The sequence below is a fragment of the Doryrhamphus excisus genome, chromosome 22, assembly GCF_030265055.1.
Source record: "Doryrhamphus excisus isolate RoL2022-K1 chromosome 22, RoL_Dexc_1.0, whole genome shotgun sequence".
NCBI classification, from domain to species: Eukaryota; Metazoa; Chordata; class Actinopteri; order Syngnathiformes; family Syngnathidae; genus Doryrhamphus; species Doryrhamphus excisus.
In genome coordinates this window covers 12696693-12719347 of record NC_080487.1, presented here as the reverse complement: position 1 = coordinate 12719347, position 22655 = coordinate 12696693, and the positions used below count along the sequence as shown (strand labels likewise).

Genomic DNA, 22655 nt, shown 5'->3' with positions numbered 1-22655 from the left:
TGCCTCACAGGAACATAAAACCAGTAATGCAATAACCACACTGTATCAAATCCAAGCCGTTTTTTTTCCTTCATTGTCTAAGATGTAATATCATCTCCAGCAGCAGGGGGCAGTGAAACATGTGAGATGCAATGACGAGACAGGGAGGTAAATATAGCATGACCGGTGACAATAGTACAAGGTTTAAAAGCCTGCGCAGTCTGGACACCGGCGTGAAAACACAATCTATTACCCACAGCTGCAGAAGCACAAGGAGGGTCTGGGTGACAGCGGGGCTCCGCTGAACCCTCAGCTGAATTCATGAATATTTATCCCAACTTTCATCTCGCCTGAGTACACAGCACTAATGAAGTAACAGGGGGGGGAAACATATTTTATGATATGCATTTAATTCCACTCTATCCTGGACTAAGAATGCATTAAAAGTGAGTCCCCCCCCCCTTTGGGAGAGCGTGTGATTTGTGATTACGCAACGGGGAAGCGAGCGTGATTCATTAGAACAACAAACAATAAAAGTCACCTTTCTCTTAGCCGCTAGCATCACACGAGCCTTTGTCAGGACAGGCGGTGAGGCATCAGAGTCGGCGTCATGCTCCGCTTCAACATCATCATCATCATCATCATCGCTTATGTTCTGCGGCTGCTGTATGCGTCGGCTCCATGGCGGTGCGTGGCGCCGCTCGTACGTCCTGTAGGGCACCTTACAGTGCACCTTGGTGAGCGACTGCCTGCGGCCGTGAGTCATCACGTGGCTCTCTTGTTCTTCTTTCTCCCAGCAACTGGCCTGCTCTTTCAGTCGCTCAGCCTGGTAATTAAAAAGACGAGGTGCATTATTATCTCCGGGAGGGATGCGACTCCTGCATGTGAGCGATGAGGCTAATGGGAATTTACATCGTGACAAATGAATCCCTGCAGGTTTTTTTTTACGCTCGTACGACGACAGGAACATTCTCATCGGATGTTTGCCATCATTGATGAAAGATTGCGTATAATGTGAACCGAGTGAGAGCAATTTTGCATGACATTTTCGGTGCTTGTTAACGGGGCCTGTATTTGAACTCATCACACAAGCGTAGAATAAACTGTACGCCACCACAAGGATGGAGGAAACTTACATCCATCTCCGCCTCACGCTCCTCCTCGGACAGGACAGCATTTAGCGACGTGGATCGCGTCCAGTGCAGGGCGTCGGGGTCCACCTCGGGCTGGCGGGGTTTGGCTCTCAGCCTCTCTACGTGTCGCTGGATTAGCCGCTCTCTCCTGATCAGCACCACCCTGAGATATGAGGCCATCATAAATGTGATATTTTGCTAACAGTAAATCAACATGACATAATAACAGAAGGTGATATACGGCTGCACGGAGGAGAAGTGTGCACGTTTTAATGACGGTGTTCAACTTCTGTTAATATTCAGCAATAGATAGATAGATAGATAGATAGACTCCCTTTATTGTCATTGCACAAAAACACAGTAGTGAAATTGCCAACGAAATGTCGTTGCCTGGCTCCCATATAATAACAGACACAAAAGAAGATAAGTAATAATAAATAATAATAATAATAACGGAGACGTTGTTAAAAATACCACGAGACAAAGACAGCAACAAACTGACCGTCCGTCCTGTCTGTCAATCATGCCGAGGTGCTGCAGCGTGGCGGCGATGTCGTGCGGACACATCCCAGTGGCCCTGCTTATTCCTTTAACACTGACGTGTTTATCTGGGTGCTTATAGAGGTACTCCAGGATGACACTTTTCCAATATGCCAGGTAGGATAAGCGACCCAGATCTGACAGCGGCTTCTCCGGGGAGCCGGCTTGTCCTTCTTGCCTGGTGAGAAGGTAACCTAAAAATAAAAATAAAACAAATATTTAAAAAAAATGCTTCAGTCAAGCTTTAGGAAGGAACTGCTGGGTTATTTTCGATTGCATTTCAAATCCTCCCTCCCTCCCTCCTCTTTTTAGTGCAAGGATGTGACCCCTGCTTGGGATTTCACCTTCAAATCGTAAAAGAGAAGCAATCAGTTCTCCTCTCCTCCAAAGCTATGACTGGAGAGAATTAAAGACGCAGTAACAAAAAAAAAGGCAGTGGCGTCGCTTTCAAGAGACTGCATAAGCAAGAGATAACAAGCAAACTAATATGCTAGCTGTGTGTGTAATTAGTTTCATAGCAGCCACCGTCAAGGGTCATCCATTATTAACTGCATGGAATTAATTAATGCCTTTTAACGTGCACCCACGACCCGGCGTCAAACAAGCACATCTACCCGGCAAACACATGGTGAAAATAATTCATTGCCGAAGCTCGCTGGAGGATTCTGTGATCACAAACACTTCCCTTTAAATATTCAACTTGCTCACAGCGTTTGCCCCCCCCCCCCCCCCCCCCCACACACTCAATGTCTGTCAAGTATGATATCATTAATACAACAAAACAGGAGGCTTTGAATGATGATTTAAAAAGGAAACTCCACTCCAAATACGGCATAGTTGTTAGGAAACTGGACTTAAAACAGGTAAGAGGCAATTTTTGAGAGTCGTGGGGGGTGCTGGAGCACAGGGGTACACCCTGGACTGGTGCCCAGCCAATCACAGGGCACATATAGACAAACAACCATTCACACTCACATTCATACCTATGGACAATTTGGAGTCGATAATTAACCTTTTTGGAATGTGGGAGGAAACCAGAGAAAACCCACACAGAGATGGCTGAGGGTGGAATCGAACTCGGGTCTCCAAGCTGTGAGACCTGCGCGCTAACCACTCAACCACCGTACTGCCATAATTTATTTTTTTTTTAAAAGGCAAAATTAATTTTACTTTGGGCTGCACAGTGAGCGAGTGGTTAGCCACACAGGTAGGAGACCTGGGTTTGATTCCCTGCTAGGTCATCTCTGTGTGGAGTTTGCATGTGTGGGTTTCCTCCCACATTCCAAAAACATGCATGCCTCCACGCCAGACCCAATTAAAGTATTGAATACAGTAATTAAACAATTTTCAATGGATTGAAAATCTGTATTATAAATCACATTTTTATAAAATTGTTTTGATGAAATATAAAAACATTATGACATATTCATTTTTGGTTTTCATGAGCTAAATGTATACCATTATCAAAACCGGAGTACCGGGAGAAAACCCACGCATGCACAGGGAGAACATGCAAACTCCACACAGAGATGGCCGAGGGGGGAATTGAACTCGGGGTCTCCTCGCTGTGAGGCTTGCGCGGGAACCGCTCTTCCGGCGTGCAGCCTGTTTACATTATCATATTTGTCAAAATTAGGTTGTTTTAGAAGACGTTTCCCAGCTGTATTTGGGCGAGACTGGTCGCCAGCCAATCACAGGGCACATATAGACAAACAACCATTCACACTCACATTCATACCTATGGACAATTTGGAGTCGCTAATTAACCTAGCATGTTTTTGGAATGTGGGAGGAAACCGGAGTACCGGGAGAAAACCCACGCATGCACGGGGAGAACATGCAAACTCCACACAGAGATGGCCGAGGGTGGAATTGAACTCGGGTCTCCTAGCCGTGAGGTCTGCGCGCTAACCACTAGACCACCGTGCAGCCGCTACTGGCATAGGTTAGTAAAAATAAAAGAATACAGGAGGTTGCCTACAACCGCAGCTGTTAACGCCAATGGGTTTTACCCAGCATTATAAAAGGAAACCTGAACCGTGCCCCCCCCCCTGTGACTAGTTCACTGAAGAGGCGTTAATTGGAGCATTTATGGTCTTTTCATACGTTTGAGCCCTTGAGCTGAGAATGTGGCCGCCTTCAAGCTACCTGCCCGTTATTACGCTCCGACAGAAGAGGGAAATCTGTTAATCTAAATAACTTCCCATCTCCGGCGCTACATCTTTCCAATATCAAGTCCTCAAAGAGCTGACAAGTCGGCTGCGTTCAATCTCCCTTAATCCTCCCCGTCTTTTGTTACCGGCTCACTCTCAATATCGCAAGATCCTTGCTGTGTGTGTGTGTGTGTGAGTCTCAATGGCTCCCCAAAGTGAGCAGGAAATCAAATGCTCCATTACCAGCGGCTCTCCAGTATGATGGAAAATGATATGCAGGTTTGAAAGTGAGGATGTGACACATTTTAAAAAAGGAAATGAGCGTTAAATAATGTATGCGGACAGAATTGTACTGTTTCTAACACTTAATCCTGTCTGACTGTTTAAGAGCTGCTCGTGAATGCTCTTGATTAGGCCACTTCCGAGCCTTAAGCAAATAACAGCACCTTACCACCAGCTACTAATTCAACGCTTAAGCTGAAGAAAGAAACAAGACAACGTGGGTGCGCTTTAAAAAAACAAAAAAAACAAAAAAAAAACATCAAGGAACTTACTGAAATCAATAAGGAAGCGTCCAAATCCTTGCCTTTGGTACTGAGGCAGGATCATTATGCAGGAGACATTGTACTTCTGCTGGCAAAGCTTTTCCTGCGGGAAGGGGAAACAGATCAAGTATGTCAGAGCTGTGGCAATTTACTGCACCTGCCATTGTCCTCGTGCGCGCACACGGCTGACGGAGTTCAATAAAAGGATGAATTACAGGCGGCGAACTTTCAGAGAACTCAAATAGACATTAAGGGCGAAATGAGTGCAATCAATAATTGCACTGGAGACCACCCTTAAAGGAGACCTGTTATGTTGTGTTCAATGACAAGTTTCAGATAATGAGGTGTGATGATGAAGACGTTTGGGACGGTTTCAACGCTAATGGCTTCCGGGAAATATTTGTTCAGGTTTGAACTTGGCATAAGTGGTTGGAGTTGTAGATAATTTAAATTATCAGTGTCCTAACTGTGTTTATTTTGTTTAAGTAAGTGGTTGTCTGTGTAGCATTATAGCGTGTGCATACAGGGAGTGTCTTACAAGCACAGCAATGTCTGGAATTGGCAATAGCCTTTGCCACACAATTGGTAGATCGACCTAAGTTTTTTTTTTTTTTTTTTTTTTTTTTTTAAAACATGGTTAGTCCTGCAAAAACGTTTAATGACCAAATTTACACTACCAAAGTCAGGGGTCGCCAACCAGTAGCCGATAAGCTACCAGTAGCGAATAAACTACTTTTCAAGTAGCTCTTTATGTTCATTTATTATCAACACCTATACCGACAAAATTAGAAAGTGGGGTTCGGCAATAGTCCTGAAGTCTTTGGGAACTCTTGGGAATGTGTCCAATCACAGCAAGTGAGTGTCTGGAGGCGAGCTGTGGGTGTAATAAATTAAAAACAAACCCTTTTGGAAAGCCAAGAAAATGCAACTGGAATAGGTGCAGTTTCTGGAAGCTCTAGAAAGCTTTATGTTCTGGTTATACACAACTCAAATTTGAAAAATTTTGCATAATAGGTCCCCTTTAAGTGTTGTGTCATTCCCGTTGCCCACCTTGGAAAAATAGCCCACGAGATGACAGCCTTTCTTGTCGTTCTTTGTGAGTATGTAGAAGAGGAAAGGCTCCACGTCGTAATACAAGGTCTTGTGATCCAGGAAAAGCTTGGCTAACAGGCAGAGGTTTTGGCAGAACAGCTTGCTGACATTTCCATCAACCTAAACAGAGCAGAAAAAGAGCAAAGAGGACACTCGGTAAAAAAAAAAAAAAAAAATATATATATATCTTTTTTTTTCTTCCCTCTGCCGCCCACAAAACACCATCCAGCATGCACTTATTGCTTCATTGCTGGAAAGGCTATGCTGACCTCAAAGACCGAGAGGTCGTCCTTCCTGTAGATCTCATTGGCTGGCGGGTGGAACCAGCCGCACTTCTTTGTGTGCCTCTGGAGGATGTTTTTGCTTCTCATGTATTTCAGACAGAACTCGCATAGATAAAGCCTTTGTAATCTGACAAAAGAAAGAAAAAGAAAAAAGAAACATGCCGGATGATCTTGTAGCAACAAAACGGATACAATTTTCTTGCGTACAAATAAAGAATACCTTGAATACTCCGGCGGGTAAGGTGAGGAATACCAGGTTTGAACTTCATACTTCCCAAACTCGATGACGGCTGGACAACGCATTGAGTCTACGCTCATTTGATATCCGGTTCTCTGTGAAGAAAATCAAACATGTCAACACCCAACAAGTCTGTGGGAAAAACCATTAGCATCTTCTGGGAGCACTGGATGTGAAGACAAGTGAGGAAGTATCTAAAAACACATTTCATGAAGTAATCAAGTTTGGAAGTACACAATCCGTGTTTACCTGTGAAGCGGCTTTCTGGACCTGCGTGAAGGTCTCAATGTCCTCATCCGTCACGTGGTCTCTGGACATGGCTGCCAAGCTGGTGGTGGTGGCTTCCCGCTTCACTCGCAACTCCACATTGTGGCCTATTTAACGGAACAATAAACGCCACATCAACATCATGGACTTGCAAAATAAACAACAGCCCCTTTTGAAGAACTTCCTCGGTACATTCTATGCAAATTTCCTCCGAGGAAATTTTCATCATCTTTGCATGTTTATTTGGGAAGGGGGGGACAAAAAAAAAGATTTCATGTAATGGAGCGAAACTAAATCGCTCTAATTGCGTAACGCCTTTCATGTGCTTAGTCATCCACCAAGACATTTGTCCATGAATAAAGAAGCAGATGCAGTGAAGGGAGCGGGGATCGACATGGCGGATGTTTGAGAGCAGGTAGTCGGTCGTCTTATCAGAAGACATCATGACTTAAACCACCAAAACATTTCAAGTGGGAATAATTTGGAGTTAGCATATCCATGAGTGCGCTGCTGGGCAACTTTCATTCATTCATTCATTTTATACCGCTTTTCCTCATGAGGGTCGCGGGGGGGGGGGGGGGGGGGGGGGGGTGCTGGAGCCTATCCCAGCTGTCTTTGGGCGAGACTGGTCGCCAGCCAATCACAGAGGCACATATAGACAAACAACCATTCACACTCACATTCATACCTATGGACAATTTGGAGTCAACAATTAACCTAGCATGTTTTTGGAATGTGGGAGGAACCCGGAGTACCCGGAGAAAACCCACGCACGCACGGGGAGAACATGCAAACTCCACACAGAGATGGCTGAGGGTGGAATCGAACCCTGGTCTCCCAGCTGTGAGGTCTGCGCGCTAACCACTGGACCGCCGTGCCGCTTTTTTTGTGAATTAAATTTAGTTTGTTTGAATATACAGTAAACCTCGGATATATCGGACTCGGATATATCGGAAATTCGCTCACAACGGACAGATAAAAAAAGAACCAATTTTTCTGTAATGCATTTCCAATAAAAATTCATTGCATATATCGGATTTTGCCTATTTCGGACAAAATCTCCAGTCCCGTTCCAAATGCATTTCCATTAAATTTCCCTCACATATATCGGATGGCCGCATCGTGGCGCTCCGATTCGCCGAATCGTGACAGGCCGCTATACGACGTCATTTGCAGCGTTTGCAGCGTTGCCTGCGCGTCCAGGTACATTGGAAACATAGTCAAGGAAGTGCCTTTTTATAACGGATAAAATCCCATTTACGCATATACCGGATATAAATCTGATATATGCGTAAAACGGACATTTTCCGGTATACGCATATAACAGATTTCGCTTATATCGGACAAAACCAGTGGGAACAATTGAATCCGATATATCCGAGGTTTACTGTATTCCCATTTTTTTTTTGTTGAAGTGCTTGCTGTGGTGGCTTGGAGTCATGTCATCTCTGAGTCAGCCCGGGCGGCTGAATCACTCGGGAAGTCATGCCTAAATGGCTGCTGTGAATGGTGACACTGATTCGGAGGGTGAGGAAGAGTGCTGATGTGACGGCGGACTACGAGTCACAAAGCGAGGGAGGGGGGAGGGGATGGGGGGATGGGGGGGGTGTCAAGGACAGAGGAGTTAGTGGGCCATGCACTAGAACAACAAGCCAATGGGCTGAGAGATAGCGAGAGAGGATGGAAGCCACGTCAACTCCGCAGCCAAGTTTAAGAAAGTAAAAGAATTCAAATTAGGCAGCAGATCAGTCTGTTAGAATGCTGTGGGTGTCGTCTCCAAAAAGAAAAGATTAGCTCTGCTTTGAAGAAAAAATAAGTGCAAGTGTCAAAGCTTTGAAAGAAAATAAAGAAGAAGCTTAGAAAAAAAAAAAGGTGTCGAGACGCAGGCCTCGGCTGGCGCTTTTGGGAGCCTTGCTTACCGTGATTATTCTCTGGCTTAATTCTTCCGTCTGTCAAGTCGCCCTTTCCTGGGGAGGGGGCTCCCTTGTGGGGGCTCACTTTATACCTCAGCCTGCCTAGAGTCCGGTGCTTTTTAAGGAAGGGGTTGCGTTTGAAATGGCCGACCAACTTAAAGGGGTGTCCTCTGGGTCGGCCCGGCCCGGCAGAGGTGGAGCTCAGCCTGTTTTTATTAAACTCGCTCTTTCCGAGGCGCTGCGGCCCCGATTTGGAGTCCCGCTTTCGGTGCGCGCGCCTGGGCGGCGCGTAGCAAGGTAGCGCCTTTTTCCGCGACTGTCCCTGAGTGGTGTAAATGTGCGAGAGTCCGTCAAATAGTCCCTTTAGCTGGCTGCTATTGCAGAGGCTACTCAGGGAAGGAACACTAGACTGGCTGGAAGAGCTCTGGGGCGAGTTAGCGGAGGTGGAGCTGCTGGACACCTGCGAGGGCGGGCTAAATCCCGGTGACGTTGGTGCGGGAGGAAGTGCAGACGAGGGGGCTATCTTGTGACCGGTATCTGGCGGCGGCGGCGGCGGCGTCAGCTCGGGCGGACCCTCGTCCCTAGAGCCTAAACGCTTGCCGGGCGACTCTACGGAGACGGCTCGCGAGCGGCGCCCCACGGGGGAAGGGGTGAAGAATTTGGAAAGCCCATCGATGAGCCCTTTGGTTTTCTTGTTAACTGGGAGCGTAGCTGCGGTGGTGTAGGGCGTGAGGAGGGGGGGAGTGGTGGTGGTGGTGGTGGGGGTGGAGGTGGTGAATTGGGTGGCGTCTGTAACAGCCAATCTGTCTCTGGCGTCCTTCACAGATACAGCATGACCGGATGAGGGTGTGGTACAGACTGTAATCTTTTGACCCCTACCAGGTGACCCCCTTCCGCCTAGTGCCACCATGGAACCATCACCACCGGTTAGAGACCTGCAAGCAGACACATTTACCATGTCAGATTGCCGCACAGATCAAGTGAATATTCCACACGTACATTCTTTGCTTGAGATTATTCCGGGGCCTTCCGATCGGCTTTGCATATCGACGTTTGATCTCGTCAGCTTTCCTGTGGAGCAGTTTCTTTCCATTCTCCTTGGGCCGGCAAACTTGGCAGACCCAGGTTCCTAGAGGGCATCCAAACACAGGACAGCACTGTTGGGGGGGCGGGTTGGCCAATTCAGGGGACAAACAGTATGTTCTTTTAGAAACATTTCCTCGAGTAGCGGGTGCTGGCGATGGTCCCATTGGCTCGCAATGACAATCAATTTACTCGGCACAAAGCAGAAAGCCATAAGGAAAACAATGACTCCAGTCTAGTCAAATAAACTTCACGGCAGATTGTTGGGCAACACGAGGTATGAATCACTTGGCAGGGTCCCATTGGTTTACAGGGAGGGGGGGGGCGTTGTTTTTTAGAAAAACAATTGAATTGAATTAAATTCATGTTTCAGATTGTAAGTGCACTTTAAGGTGGCGTTACATCCCAACATATGTGCTGGCTACGTGCAAAAATGGGGGAAATCGCACATGCATTTTCAAACCTGCAGACCCGTAAAGCCTGTAGATGACAATTGAGATGCAAATTATTTTCTTATGTTTGTTAAATCATTGGGTTTTTTTTACTGGCAGTTTGTTATATTTTGTTCCACATAAACTTTTTCAAAAACATTTATACAGTAAACCTCGGATATATCGGAAATTCGCTCACAACGGACAGATAAAAAAGAACCGATTTTTCTGTAATGCATTTCCAATAAAAATTAATTGCATATATCTGATTTTTTATAACGGATTTCGCCTATTTCGGACAAAATCTCCAGTCCCGTTCCAATGCATTTCCATTAAATTTCCCTGGCATATATCGGATGGCCGCATCGTTATGCTAATCTTGTTGATGTCACTGGCTATTGTCTTTCTCCTGGCTCCAGATTTAGGACAAATATAAAAGTGAGTGACGTCAATAATACTAGCACAGCAGTGAATGAGATCTTAACCTCACTATTGGAAATAACGTAGGCCTGACGGGCGTAACAGGGCCTAGCTTAATTAACAATTTGTTATGCTCAGAGTCCAATAAAAGTTAAATTCTCATTACCTTACGTCTCTTTTCATTGCCCAGTCCAGGTACATTGGAAACATAGTCAAGGAAGTGCCTTTTTATAACGGATAAAATCCGATTTACGCATATACTGGATATACGTAAATCCGATATATGCGTAAAACGGACATTTTCCGGTATACGCATATAACGGATTTCGCTTATATCGGACAAAACCAGTGGGAACAATTGAATCCGATATATCCGAGGTTTACTGTAATATTCTATTTTATTTCAAGGTAATCTTTATTCACACCAGTTTTACTCCTTCAAAAACACTTTCTTCTGGGTGCGGTCAAATTGCATGTAGTATATTTTTATAGTGAGTTCCTGCAGTACGAGTAGAAAAAACAAAGTGTACTACTACAGTATGTACATCATCATTACAAGTCAGCACCGTAATGTGGAGGTATCAGCATCTCCCTGGTGAGGCTTGAATAATTTGCTATACATGCAAAGCTCAAAATAAGCCACAGCGAGCTGAGCAACACTCAACCCCCCCACCCTCTCAACCCCGTCGGTTTGGATTGACAGCAGGGACAGGCTCACCTTTTGGCATTCTTGAAAGCGGTGGGTCACAGCATTCCATGTGAAAGCCCCTATCACATGAATCGCAGAAGAGCATCTCATCCTGGAGGAACAGCAGACATGTGTGTTTAAAATAAAAAAAAAGGAGTGTGCGGTGCATTTGTGTCGTGCACTCATCGTTTAAAGTTAAGTGGGAGTGGAGGGGGAATAACGCCAGGAGAGTCTCGACAAAAGCAACAAGGCCTCGGGGATGGATTGAATAAATGGCATGTGGGTCTTTAAAAGGAGAATGGGGTGTACTTACGGCATTTTTCCCCTGTCTTCTGCAGGTGCTGCAGGTTTTGCATTCAATGCATTGCCAGCGTAATCGCTTCACATTTGAGGCCAACTCGGGGGAGAACTTCAGACATGACGGATGCCCTAGGGGGGAGAAAAAAAAAAAAATGGAAGTGTTACATATTTACAAATATTAGCACATGCCTGTACACCTTTAAAATTCCCTTTACCCTGCCACAAGCTAACAACACTGCGATCAAAACATCAGAGTGGCTAATTACGGATAATTTGCTCTTAATGAGGCTGAAAAGGTAGTGGCGCTCATTCTAATGGAAGCCAATCCATGAAAGTCATGTAGAAGTGTGTCTCGCCCCCCCCCCTTTGGTTGTAAAACAGCTGTGTTACAGTGAGAGGACAATTTGTGTACACTCGGAGCTCTTAATAAAAACCACCTCGACGCTAGTTACTCAAATTTGCACTATAAAATGTCACGCTGAGAACAATGCCCTGCGGCATTTAAAAATAATTGTTCAAACATAAATGGCCATTTCACGGAAGGGTGGGGCTGAAGCGGTTGTGCGTGGAAACACAACAGAAAAAGGAAATCTGCTGTGGGAAAAAAAAAAAAGGAGTTGATCTTTGCTCCTGGGAAGCAGAAGCAGAATCTGAGCGGAGGGTTCTAAAATGGACACTTGTGGAGGAACGTGCTCCCTTGAATCGGTTTAAAACGTCCTTCTCCCGATAAATCCCCTGAAAGGCCAGCCGGCCGGTAAAAGAGCTGACTAAGTAATGCTGAGAACTGCCGCCATGCCCGAGGATGAAAGATGTACTTGTGTCGTGTGAGATCACAAAGCTGTCTATAACCTTTACGGCTGGGATTGATTTTACAATACAACAGTTTCATACCGCTTACCAGAAACGATATGTGTGTGTGTGTGTGCTTACCGCTGCTCCCACAGTCTGAGCAAGACAGAAGATCCTCGGGATGCTTATCCCGATTGGACTCTTTAGTGCCGAGACAGAAACTGCATATTGGTATGGGGTCGACCCGGAGCTGAATGGGAAAACAAACATAAACAAACCATTAAAAGGGGCTGAGACGGAAGGATCTTGTATTTTTATATCTTATACAGTGCATGTACAAAACATACGCTCATCCCTCATTTATCACGATTAATTAGTTCCAGGCCTAACTGTGATAAATGAATTTGGACGATAAATGGAATAATGTCATAATTCAGGGCATAGTTAGTGTATCCTGTATACTCCAGACATGAAATAACACCCCTATAGTCCCCACAAATAAATGTAATGCAATATAAATAAATATAAATATAGGCTAGTGTACTTATATCCTAAATAAAACACACTAGCCTGACTTCCAGTGTACTTAAACAAGCAAGCCTTTGCCATGTTAGAATTCCAACACATACAGTAAACCTCGGATATATCGGAAATTCGCTCACAACGGACAGATAAAAAAGAACCGATTTTTCTGTAATGCATTTCCAATAAAAATTCATTGCATATATCGGATTTTTTATAACGGATTTCGCCTATTTCGAACAAAATCTCCAGTCCCGTTCCAATGCATTTCCATTAAATTTCCCTCGCATATATCGGATGGCCGCATCGTGGCGCTCCGATTCGCCGAATCGTGACAGGCCGCTATACGACGTCGTCATTTGCAGCGTTTGCAGCGTTGCCTGCGCGTCCAGGTACATTGGAAACATAGTCAAGGAAGTGCCTTTTTATGACGGATAAAATCCGATTTACGCATATACCGGATATAAATCCGATATATGCGTAAAACGGACATTTTCCGGTATACGCATATAATGGATTTCGCTTATATCGGACAAAACCAGTGGGAACAATTGAATCCGATATATCCGAGGTTTACTGTATTATCCATTTACATCAGACTCATTTTAGTCAACTGTAGTTTAAGGGCTTATTAAAAGGGGGTGAGACGGAAGGATCTTATATTTTATATCTTATACAGTGCATGTACAAAACATACGGTAATCCCTCATTTATCACAATTAATTGGTTCCAGGCCTGACTGTGATAAATGAATTTGGACGATAAATGGAATAATGTCATAATTCAGGGCATAGTTAGTGTATCGTATACTCCAGACATGAAATAACACCCCTATAGTCCCCACAAATAAATGTAATGCAATATAATACAATATAATATATAGGCTAGTGTACTTATATCCTAAATAAAAACACACTAGCCTTGACTTCCAGTGTACTTCCAACACATATTATCAATTACATCTGACTCATTTTAGTCAACTGTAGTTTAAAAGCTTATTAATCCATGTCTTCAGGCTGGCACTCAAGACAAGAAGGATTAACAAAATGTCATGAAATTACCGCCATAACAAAACACGTTATTACCATGATCCTGTGTAAACGTTACAAAACAAACATTTCCAGGGCTTCCCGTTCCACACGTGAACAATAATAAGTCAAGGATTGAGCTTTTGGAGCCAAGAGGAAGATCACAAGGAGCATTAAAGCAAGTGCTGCTTCCATCCCTATATGTAAACAACTTGCAGATATGATCGTTACATAAGGCTGTAAAGATTGTGTGTCATCATGGCTTTGTCAATAGAGCTTTAAGGGCACTCTGGGCACGCATAAATATAGCATCCTCTCACTTGAAACCTCATACATGACCACCTCCGTGACCTACAGTTGAATATCTCTCCCCGCCCACCCTCTTTCATCCATCAAGAGACAACATGACAGGACCACCTTTTCCACCACGCATCCTCTGGGTGTAAAAATGCAGCCGAGTTGAAGGCCGCTGTATCAATTAGATTGTTGAGTGGCTTGGGTGAGGGAGGGGGGGGCGGTTTACTCCCAGGTCAATGATGACTCTATTTTCCAACCAGCCAGGTCAATATTTGAAAGTCGGCTTGTGGCGCTGTGGAGGCTGACTCCTTGCTCACGCTGCGAAATAAAAAACCACGGATACGACGCCTGAAGGATTCATTCAGATATAATTATGACACCCCCATTTTAATGACTGAAGGGTTTGCATTGCAAAAAAAAAAAAAAAAAATCAGTCAGCTTTACAGATACCATGTCTCCCAAGTATCCAGCATGGTTGTAATGACATCTGGTTCAACTCAAATTCTGTATATATATATATATATAAAATCGCACATGTTACATTAAAAAGCCATGGGTTTTGACTTGGTGGATTATTTTTGCAGTCTTTCCAAGGACGTCTATTCTAAAAAAATGGTATAAACAAGGAAGAAGTGATTGTTTTTATGCGTGTGCTGTTTTGTGGTATACTTCTATTCTATAAAACTAATTATTATTTTCTTATTTGATTAATCTGAAGGTTATTATTTCAATTACACAAAAGGAGTGTCACAAGAAATTTAACACAATACAATACATGACTTTGGGTCGGCAATGACGAGACGTTAGCATTACTTTTAAGAAAGGTACAATGAAAAGATACTAAAAAGACTAACTAACTTAACAAAAGGCTGTGCTATGTATGTAGTTACCTCTTTTTTATGGTTTGAGTTTGCTCTCTGCAAGACAAATTAAGATTTGATGTGGCAGTTATTGGTGAGGTATTGCTAACTAATTACTGCAAAGTTATTTTATGGACACAGACAATGACTTATTTTTTTATGGTTGGTTGAGCTCAGCTTATTCATTTATCCTGGATGTCTCAATTCTCAATACTACTTTTGTGCAATGGGCCCCAGGTTAAAAGATTGATGAAAACTGCAATAAATATTTTGTATAAAAAATCAATATGGTTACAATCTTTAAAAGGATGTAAATTCATTGCTTATTGTATCCAATTACTGAAATGTGTTCATTTTGAAAAAGTAGTAACCCATGTGACTAGCACTCCTGAGGCAAAAAAAAAAAAAAAACTGACATGAGATTACATAATGTGATTAATCCCGTCACATTGAAGCAACATCTTGCTACTCATGTCTTGTCCAATCCGGCTTCTTTGCACTATGATCACGAGGCAAGTGTTAAGATGTGCAAGAAAATATGCAAAAGCTGCTACCGAGGACCAAAGAACAGGAGGTTCTTGAGGAGATTGCCCTCTCCGTCTTCAAGAATGGGAAGGGAACACGGCGGGTAACCCCCGCTAGCTGCGATTTAAGCTCTGTAAGAGGAGATTCGGCCAACTTTCGCAGGCGTTTTTCGACATTTTACACTGTTTGTAATGATTTAGTGCCACGATTGAGCACTCCGTTGAGTAAATACTTCCATACATGAACGTCAATCATCTCACAGTCACACCAGTCCAAAAAGTCACTAATGCGCCATGATAACAGTCATCATCCCTAAGAAGCGACACCATTACGGTCATCTGCAAATTTAAGGATATGCCGCCCCGGGTATGAAGTTTGACACTCATTAGTGTACAAGACAAAAAAAAAGAGCAGAGGACGCACCCCTGTGGCGACCCAATGGAAGATAAAAGAACATCAGATAAAACACTTGTTAACTCACACACGCTGCGACCTCCCAGATTTAAAAAAAAAAAAAAAAAAAAAGTCCATCAACCAGGATATGAAGCCAGGCTCAATGCTGTGAATGCTTTTCAGTCTTTCTGCTAAAATATGCAGGTTGGATGCAATTAAAAAGTGAGGAAAAGTCAATAGAATCTTGGCTCCCGAAAGTCACTGCTATTTCCAGATGTGTCAGGATCCGATGAAGTACCTATTGCATCATCAACCACCCTGCCAGGCCTATAAGCAAACTGGGAATGGATCCACGTTTACATGAACAAACAACAGTTGTGTTTTACCGCTTTATGTGAGGGAGTGTTTTGCAATGCCCGATGACAACGTGCAGTTTTTGAGTGGTTTTATTTTTGCACATAGTTTGTCTTAGCCGTAAACACATTTTGAGCACACTCATTTTCCCCATATCTGCGTAAAAAAATTTTTTTTAAATAGATATATAATATAAATAACATAGGCAGTTGGAATTGCATGTGTGACTACATCTTCCTTAATCAAATGCACACAGTCATTATCTTGTTTGAAGATTTCATAGCAATGTGTGCAGAGGCTGACATCCCATTAGAAAATTTAGACAGGCTCTATCTATTTCTCAATTACTGGCCAAAATTGTCTAATTATGTATTGCATCAATAAATGTAAGGATTATTGCATTTAATTAAAAAGACATTTTATTTACTAAAGTGTTTTTTTTAAGCCACTTAATCCTCAAATGAGAACCATGTCTTGTTAATAAAGGAAAGCGTGACTAAAAAGTGAATGTACGGACCAAATATATGTTCATACTTTCAGTATCCGGTGCCAAATGGCTTTGTCTCCTACGCTCTGAAACTAGCACTGCTCCAAAGTGCAAATGTGACACGACAACTTGACAAAACACACATAAATTGGAGGGGAAGTATCCACAGACATCAGACGTGAGCGCATGGAAAAAAATAAGAGCGCTTAAATCCCAGTATGTAAAACGGACATGAGTCAGAGCACGGCAACATATAAATGGGACTTCACTAAGGACAGTCAATGTAGTCCAATACAAATCACAAGTTAATGTTTTAATGTCTCTATTGCTTAAGACTATAAACAGACCTGAAGTGGCTTAAGTATTTTATACTACTCACAAGAGGCTAGGGATATATCGGATGCATTTCAGAAAGAAATTAAAACATGCTACTGCGTAACCTTTTTAGGTGAACTTAATTGAGCTTCTCTAATTTTGAAGTCCGATATGTTCAATACCGAACACACAACTTGCTGTTTGTGAGCCCTCGTGAGAATAAGCGGTATAAAAATACAGATACAGAGCATAAACAATTTAGTGGTACACAACACTGATCATTTGAAACTGTAGCAAAGCATGCTGGGAATGATCTTTGTGATGTTTTTGTGTTGATATATAAAACATTGAGGTTGACGAAAAGGTGGTCGATCAATCACTCCGTGCCAAAACAACCGTATACTGTACAGCCACAGCCGACTGCCATTAATTGAATACCTAAACAGGTGTCGATCAATTACATAATTGATTCATCGTCCCATTAATTGCTTCAGCTCTACTGTTGTGGACTTTTAAGTCCATTGAAAGTGTGGCATTTATTTATTGGCTGGCATGTCGTAGACCCAAGGCCACTGTTTGAGGAAACACGGTAAACAATAAAAATGTTCTGTGGTCGACGAGAAGCCTGTTCAACAAGACTGGCTGGAGATCAGATTACCAAAAAAAAAAAAAAATCAGGTCAGAGGGTGCCAATAAAATGAGTCACACTACAAATGTTTTCTGTGAAAGTAAAAGGTTAATTAATCAAAACTCTTAATAGTTAACTCTGAATGAGAGACGAATCACATGAAGTTATTTTTCTGCTAAAAATACATACAAACTGGTGTCAACTGCTTTTGAACAGAAGGTTCTGATTACATAAGTCATTTCTTCTCCATATAATAAAAAAAAAGTGTCATGCTAGGTTGTGTTGATTTATCTCTATTTAAAAATATGATTATGTTTTAACCCTTGTATTATGTTGCGGGTCAATTTGACCCGTTTCAGTTAAGGTTAACAAGGTTAACTAGCATGATTTGTTAACCCTTGTATTATGTTGCGGGTCAATTTGACCCGTTTCAGTTAAGGTTAACAAGGTTAACTAGCATGATTTGTTAACAAATCATGCTAGCATCATGGTAGTTAACCCTTGCATTATGTTACGGGTCAATTTGACCTGTTTCAGTTTTTGTGTTAATGACCCTAGATGAGGAAAAGTCACAAAATTTCATGAAGAAAAAGAAAGGATAACCAGTACTTTGGTCAACACAAAAACTGAAACGGGTCTAATTGACCCGTAACATAATACAAGGGTTAACAAATCATGCTAGTTAACCTTGTATTATGTTACGGATCAATTTGACCCGTTTCAGTTTTTGTGTTCATGACCCTAGATGAGGAAAAGTCACAAAATTTCATGAAGAAAAAGAAAGGATAACCAGTACTTTGGTCAACACAAAAACTGAAACGGGTCAAATTGACCCGTAACATAATACAAGGGTTAATCTTGATGCACCTGAAGGCAACAAAAAATTACCAGGTTTTTAATGATTGATGCACGACACTCGGAAAAACGAAAAAAAAAAAAAAAGCAACACCAGCATAATAGACACTTCATGATAGCATGTCTGCGGTTAATTGAGCAGCTACTGCAACAACCGCCTTACACAATCCTGATAAGGATCTTGTAGAATGAATGTGACAGAGACATGTTGACATTGTTAGACTGGTGTAAAACTATGTGCTTTTGCTGAATGACAAGGAGTACAGATGAATAATAATAATAATAATAATAATAGCACATGTCTGTGATTTTTAACTAGCAACAGAGACGGTTGACAACAAAAGCAGAAGACTGTTTGGAACGATGATGCTGCTGCTGCTGCTTTCAGACCCCCAAACATAAAACCCTCTGCTTTGAATTAGTATATGCTATGCGTTGCTTTGAACTGAAAATGTCCAAAATCCACAGCATGTGACAAAAAAAAAAAAAAATAGCAGCACAAAGAATCATTAGGAGGTTTTCCATCTCAGCGAAGCGGTCTGCACACCACCTGTGTTTGGCCCAAAGGAACCGCCCCTGGAACTTTTTTGTCGAGGAGAAATGAATGCCTGCAACCATGGACATCTACAAGCCACGACAATGGGTCATATACTAATATATCACATAAACCGCTGTAAAAATCCTACAAAATGTCACATTAGAGCCAAAAAGTCATTGAATGGAAATGGCAACAACGGCTTCAATGTCATTTTGGAAAGTTCCCAGTAGTTCCTTTTAACTTTGATCCAAAATGACTGAAAAAAAACAACCTCTCCCCGCCACACACAACAAAACACAGAAGGGATTTGACGCATTAGCATGCCTGGAGGAAAGGAAACCATATTTTAAAAAGTGGCTGCTGTCATCATTTCGGTTGAATTTTGCATTCTTGTCTCCCCATTAAACTCATTGGCGCCAGTGAAAAGAGCTTGTTAACGTCGTTTGACTCACATCAAAGTCAAATAAAACTGTATATTATTATTATTACTACTAATTATTAAGTATTAAATGTTATGTGTACATGTCGTCAGTGTACTTGTTAACGCATGATCACAGCATGTATATCAGACAATGCGATTTTAGAGGGCTTCATCGTCGAAATAAGGACGTTTCAATGATGTGCATTGTTAGCCAGCTCATATAAACTCATTATAATGCATAGAAAAGGGTGAAAATGTGGTTTGTAGTTGTTGGGAATTTACATGAAAATGAAGGATATTGTACACTGTTTGGGAAGTAGACAATACTCTAAGAAGTGCAAATGGATAAATAGATGAAGTGGGAAAAACAATAAATACAACACGTTCAGGTTCCGCATGTGTTATTACAGTCTGATGGCTGTTGGGATAAAAGACATGCGGTAGCACTCGCTTACATTGTGGGTGTTCGAGTCTGCCACCGAAGGAGCTGCTCGGAGACCCCGCAGCTACAAATGTTAAAGCAGCACCTTAAAGTAAATCAAAGAGGCATGCCCTTATATTGACAGAGTAATTTAAGTTCCATATTTTACAAAAGGGGACCTATTATGCTTTTTTTTTTTTTACACTTTTCTGACCTATGAATGTAGCTAGAATGTTGTATTCTTGTGTTCAATGATGCTAAAGTTTCAGATAATGAGGTTCAAGATCGGTTTCAGAGAGTTTTTTTCCCAACACCGGCTCACTGACTTAACAGTGAGCCTTGTGAGAAGTCCAGCCGGCGACTTCCTTATATGGGCATGCCTGGTACAAGCAGTAGGAACCCGCACACGAGCAACCAAACGGTGGTTTGGTCTGCAACACATGAGAAAAGCGCCAAAAATGTCCATCACAGTTTTCAAAAGTCAAAGTTGAAGTGTGAGAAAATCATTTTTTTTGCATATAAACATAAAGATAATAGGTCTGCATTTATGGATGATGAAGGAAATTAAAAAATATTCACATTTTGAAGACAGAAATTAGAGAATATTTCATTTTTAAATTAAAAAAATCTATTAATCATATACCGAAACAGTTAATTAATTGAATAATTGTTGCAGCTCTAATCTGAATTGTTTTTTTTCAGCTCTGCACTAATAAATGACAACACTAGCATAGCAACACATCATGAAATGAATCTATACTGGCATTTTACATAAACCCAAACCAGAGCAAGAGCTCAAGAGATGCTGATGATTTTCTTGGAGGGGTTCTAAATTAAGTACATTACAGGAAATTATGCTGCATGAAAAGAGCAGGCTGTCCTGAGCGAGGGGGTGGGGTCCTATTAGAACACTGCTGGTGGAAAGCGAGCTCAAGTGGTTGCATAACACAGCTGAGGGGGAAAAAAAAAAAAAAAAAAAAATCCTATTCCTCGCCTTTGTTCCTGGCAGTCTCTCTCTTCAGACGCTTATAAACTGTGAGCCAACACTGCTCTTTTCTACTGCAAAGTACCTGTTTTTCTCAACACATAACACAGCCATTGTGTGTCTTTAGTTGTGAGGAGTCTCAACATTTGAAGCGCAAGGTAAACCCATGACTGGGGCTAGGTGATGTCAACAACAACAACAAAAAAAAAAAAAAGGAAATGCAGCTGTGAGAACCTTGAAGACCCTTTTTAATAAATGTCATTTTTTTAGGCCTAACCATAGACAGTCGCAGTTATGGCTGCAGAATGAAAAAGGTGTCGCTTCCTGATTATGCGCTGTGAAACTGCTGATGAACAAGGTGACATCTCTGCACTGCATGAAACCATTTACACCACAGCTCCAAAAAAAAACACAAAAAACATTTACATTTACAGAAAATAGACAACGCTAGCCTGTACACTGTAAACCAAGCCTTATTAAAAGGTTTCTTTTCCGAGTAATACATAAAAGTGTTTATGTATACGCTTTGTTTTGAGTTTAACACAAGTGAAAAGTGCAGCACCTTCCTAACTTGCTTGCTTGTTACTGTTGTTGTTTTTTTTAGCATTAGCATTCTCAGATGCAACTTAAAATACTTTACTTCATCAGTGTTTGACATCTTTCTGTCAACTCGTTCGGAGTCACTAAACGCAAAGAACACAATGCACCTGGCAAAAATTAACAACCCTTTATGGTCCCCCTCAAGGGTACGCTTTTGAGGGACCGGTCTAGTTTATGTTTCCCCTAGTGAGCATCCTGGCATCTGCATGGAGCAGATTTGTTATTTAAGTCTTCGAATTCCCCCCCCCCTCAGAAAATATATGCATCGACTTTAACTCGCAAGACAGTCAACCACATCCTTTAAGGGTCATTTAGGCTTAGGCTGGGGCTTATGTAACCTGTGGGAAGCCTACCGCACACACACACACACACACATACACACACACCATTTCCTGGTTATAAGAAACTCTTATTATGGAGACACAGCAACAGGAACACAAACACTTGAGGGGCCACACGCTCCAATGTGGACGCAAGGAGCCATTTAGATAAAGCATTATTCTCTAAATGTGAGGTTGAAAATTGCAACAAAAGCAAAATTAAACAAAAATACTTGCAACACAGAGGCAAACGTTTAGCATAATAAAACTAAAAAACTAAATAAAAACAAGTTGATAATTTTGCCAGCCCTGATGAATGGATATGTGCATGCATGCGGGTTTGTTTCATCGCTTTACCACACAGGCTGGATGACAAGAGGGTTCACTACGCATGTGTCTGTGCTAGCACCAAGTTAGCCTCACGGTTTTAAACAGAATGAATAATTTAAACGAATGAACACCGAGAAACCGATATGTTGCATTTGTAGCGACGGGAAAGAAGAGCGATGCGACTAACGCTTTTTATTTGGTCGGTAAAGTAAATCCAAACAAACGGTTCAAAATGGTGCGCGCTCACAGACAGTGTTGCTCACTCCATTGCAAAATAAATGTACAATTGAGACACGGGCTATTTGATGTGATTTTTGAAGTGTATTTTGATTATCAACACTATTTTATAAGGCAATTATCATTCATATCATTCTTTATTTACAAATGGAATTGTTTCGGAGGTCGACTATAGCGAACCTGTTTACGACCTTCTACTGTAAATATGTTTAACGTTATTAGAGCCCTCTAGACATTAATAAACACCCCTATAGTCACTTTTACACTCGTATCACACAATAAAGTAGACATAATCATAGAAATGTGTGTTGCCATAAATGTGCTCCCCAGGGGAGGGGTGTCTGTGTGCGTGGCGGAGAGGAAGTGATGTTGACTTGAGTTTCACCTTGACGTGGGTTAAGGTTGCAACATTAGCCTGTGTTTTCATTAGGAATTATATGTGACATTTACTTTGATTATATTCAATATGAATCAACAGCATGATTCATTCATGTATATATTTTGAAAAACCATGATAACTGAAGCCGCACAATTCTGTTTTGGTATCATGTATGACAAAGTATCAATATTGTATGTACCATTGTCAAATATTGATGTTTGTTATGCATTGTTGGGTTACTTCCAATACATACAATATTGACCTGTTGCTGAATTATACTACCAGCAGAGGCTCTGTTGACTCCA

At 42.0% G+C, this 22655-nt stretch overlaps 1 protein-coding gene across 4 annotated transcripts in view; it reads right to left on the bottom strand.

The window, feature by feature from the left end:
• The window catches only part of kat6b (K(lysine) acetyltransferase 6B), a 36453-nt gene that overhangs the window by 8268 nt on the left and 5530 nt on the right, over window positions 1-22655 (bottom strand). For 3 of the 4 annotated variants that reach the window (XM_058061491.1, XM_058061490.1, XM_058061489.1), the window contains exons 3-15: window positions 11997-12105; window positions 11080-11195; window positions 10797-10878; window positions 9144-9273; window positions 8151-9079; window positions 6214-6338; window positions 5947-6059; window positions 5712-5853; window positions 5401-5562; window positions 4360-4453; window positions 1615-1846; window positions 1116-1275; window positions 521-805 (exon numbers count right to left, since the gene is read on the bottom strand). In XM_058061491.1, the coding sequence (XP_057917474.1) occupies window positions 521-805; window positions 1116-1275; window positions 1615-1846; window positions 4360-4453; window positions 5401-5562; window positions 5712-5853; window positions 5947-6059; window positions 6214-6338; window positions 8151-9079; window positions 9144-9273; window positions 10797-10878; window positions 11080-11195; window positions 11997-12105 (2679 nt within the window). The remainder of the gene's footprint in view (window positions 1-520; window positions 806-1115; window positions 1276-1614; window positions 1847-4359; window positions 4454-5400; window positions 5563-5711; window positions 5854-5946; window positions 6060-6213; window positions 6339-8150; window positions 9080-9143; window positions 9274-10796; window positions 10879-11079; window positions 11196-11996; window positions 12106-22655) is intronic. The other variant, XM_058061492.1, reaches the window with a different exon arrangement.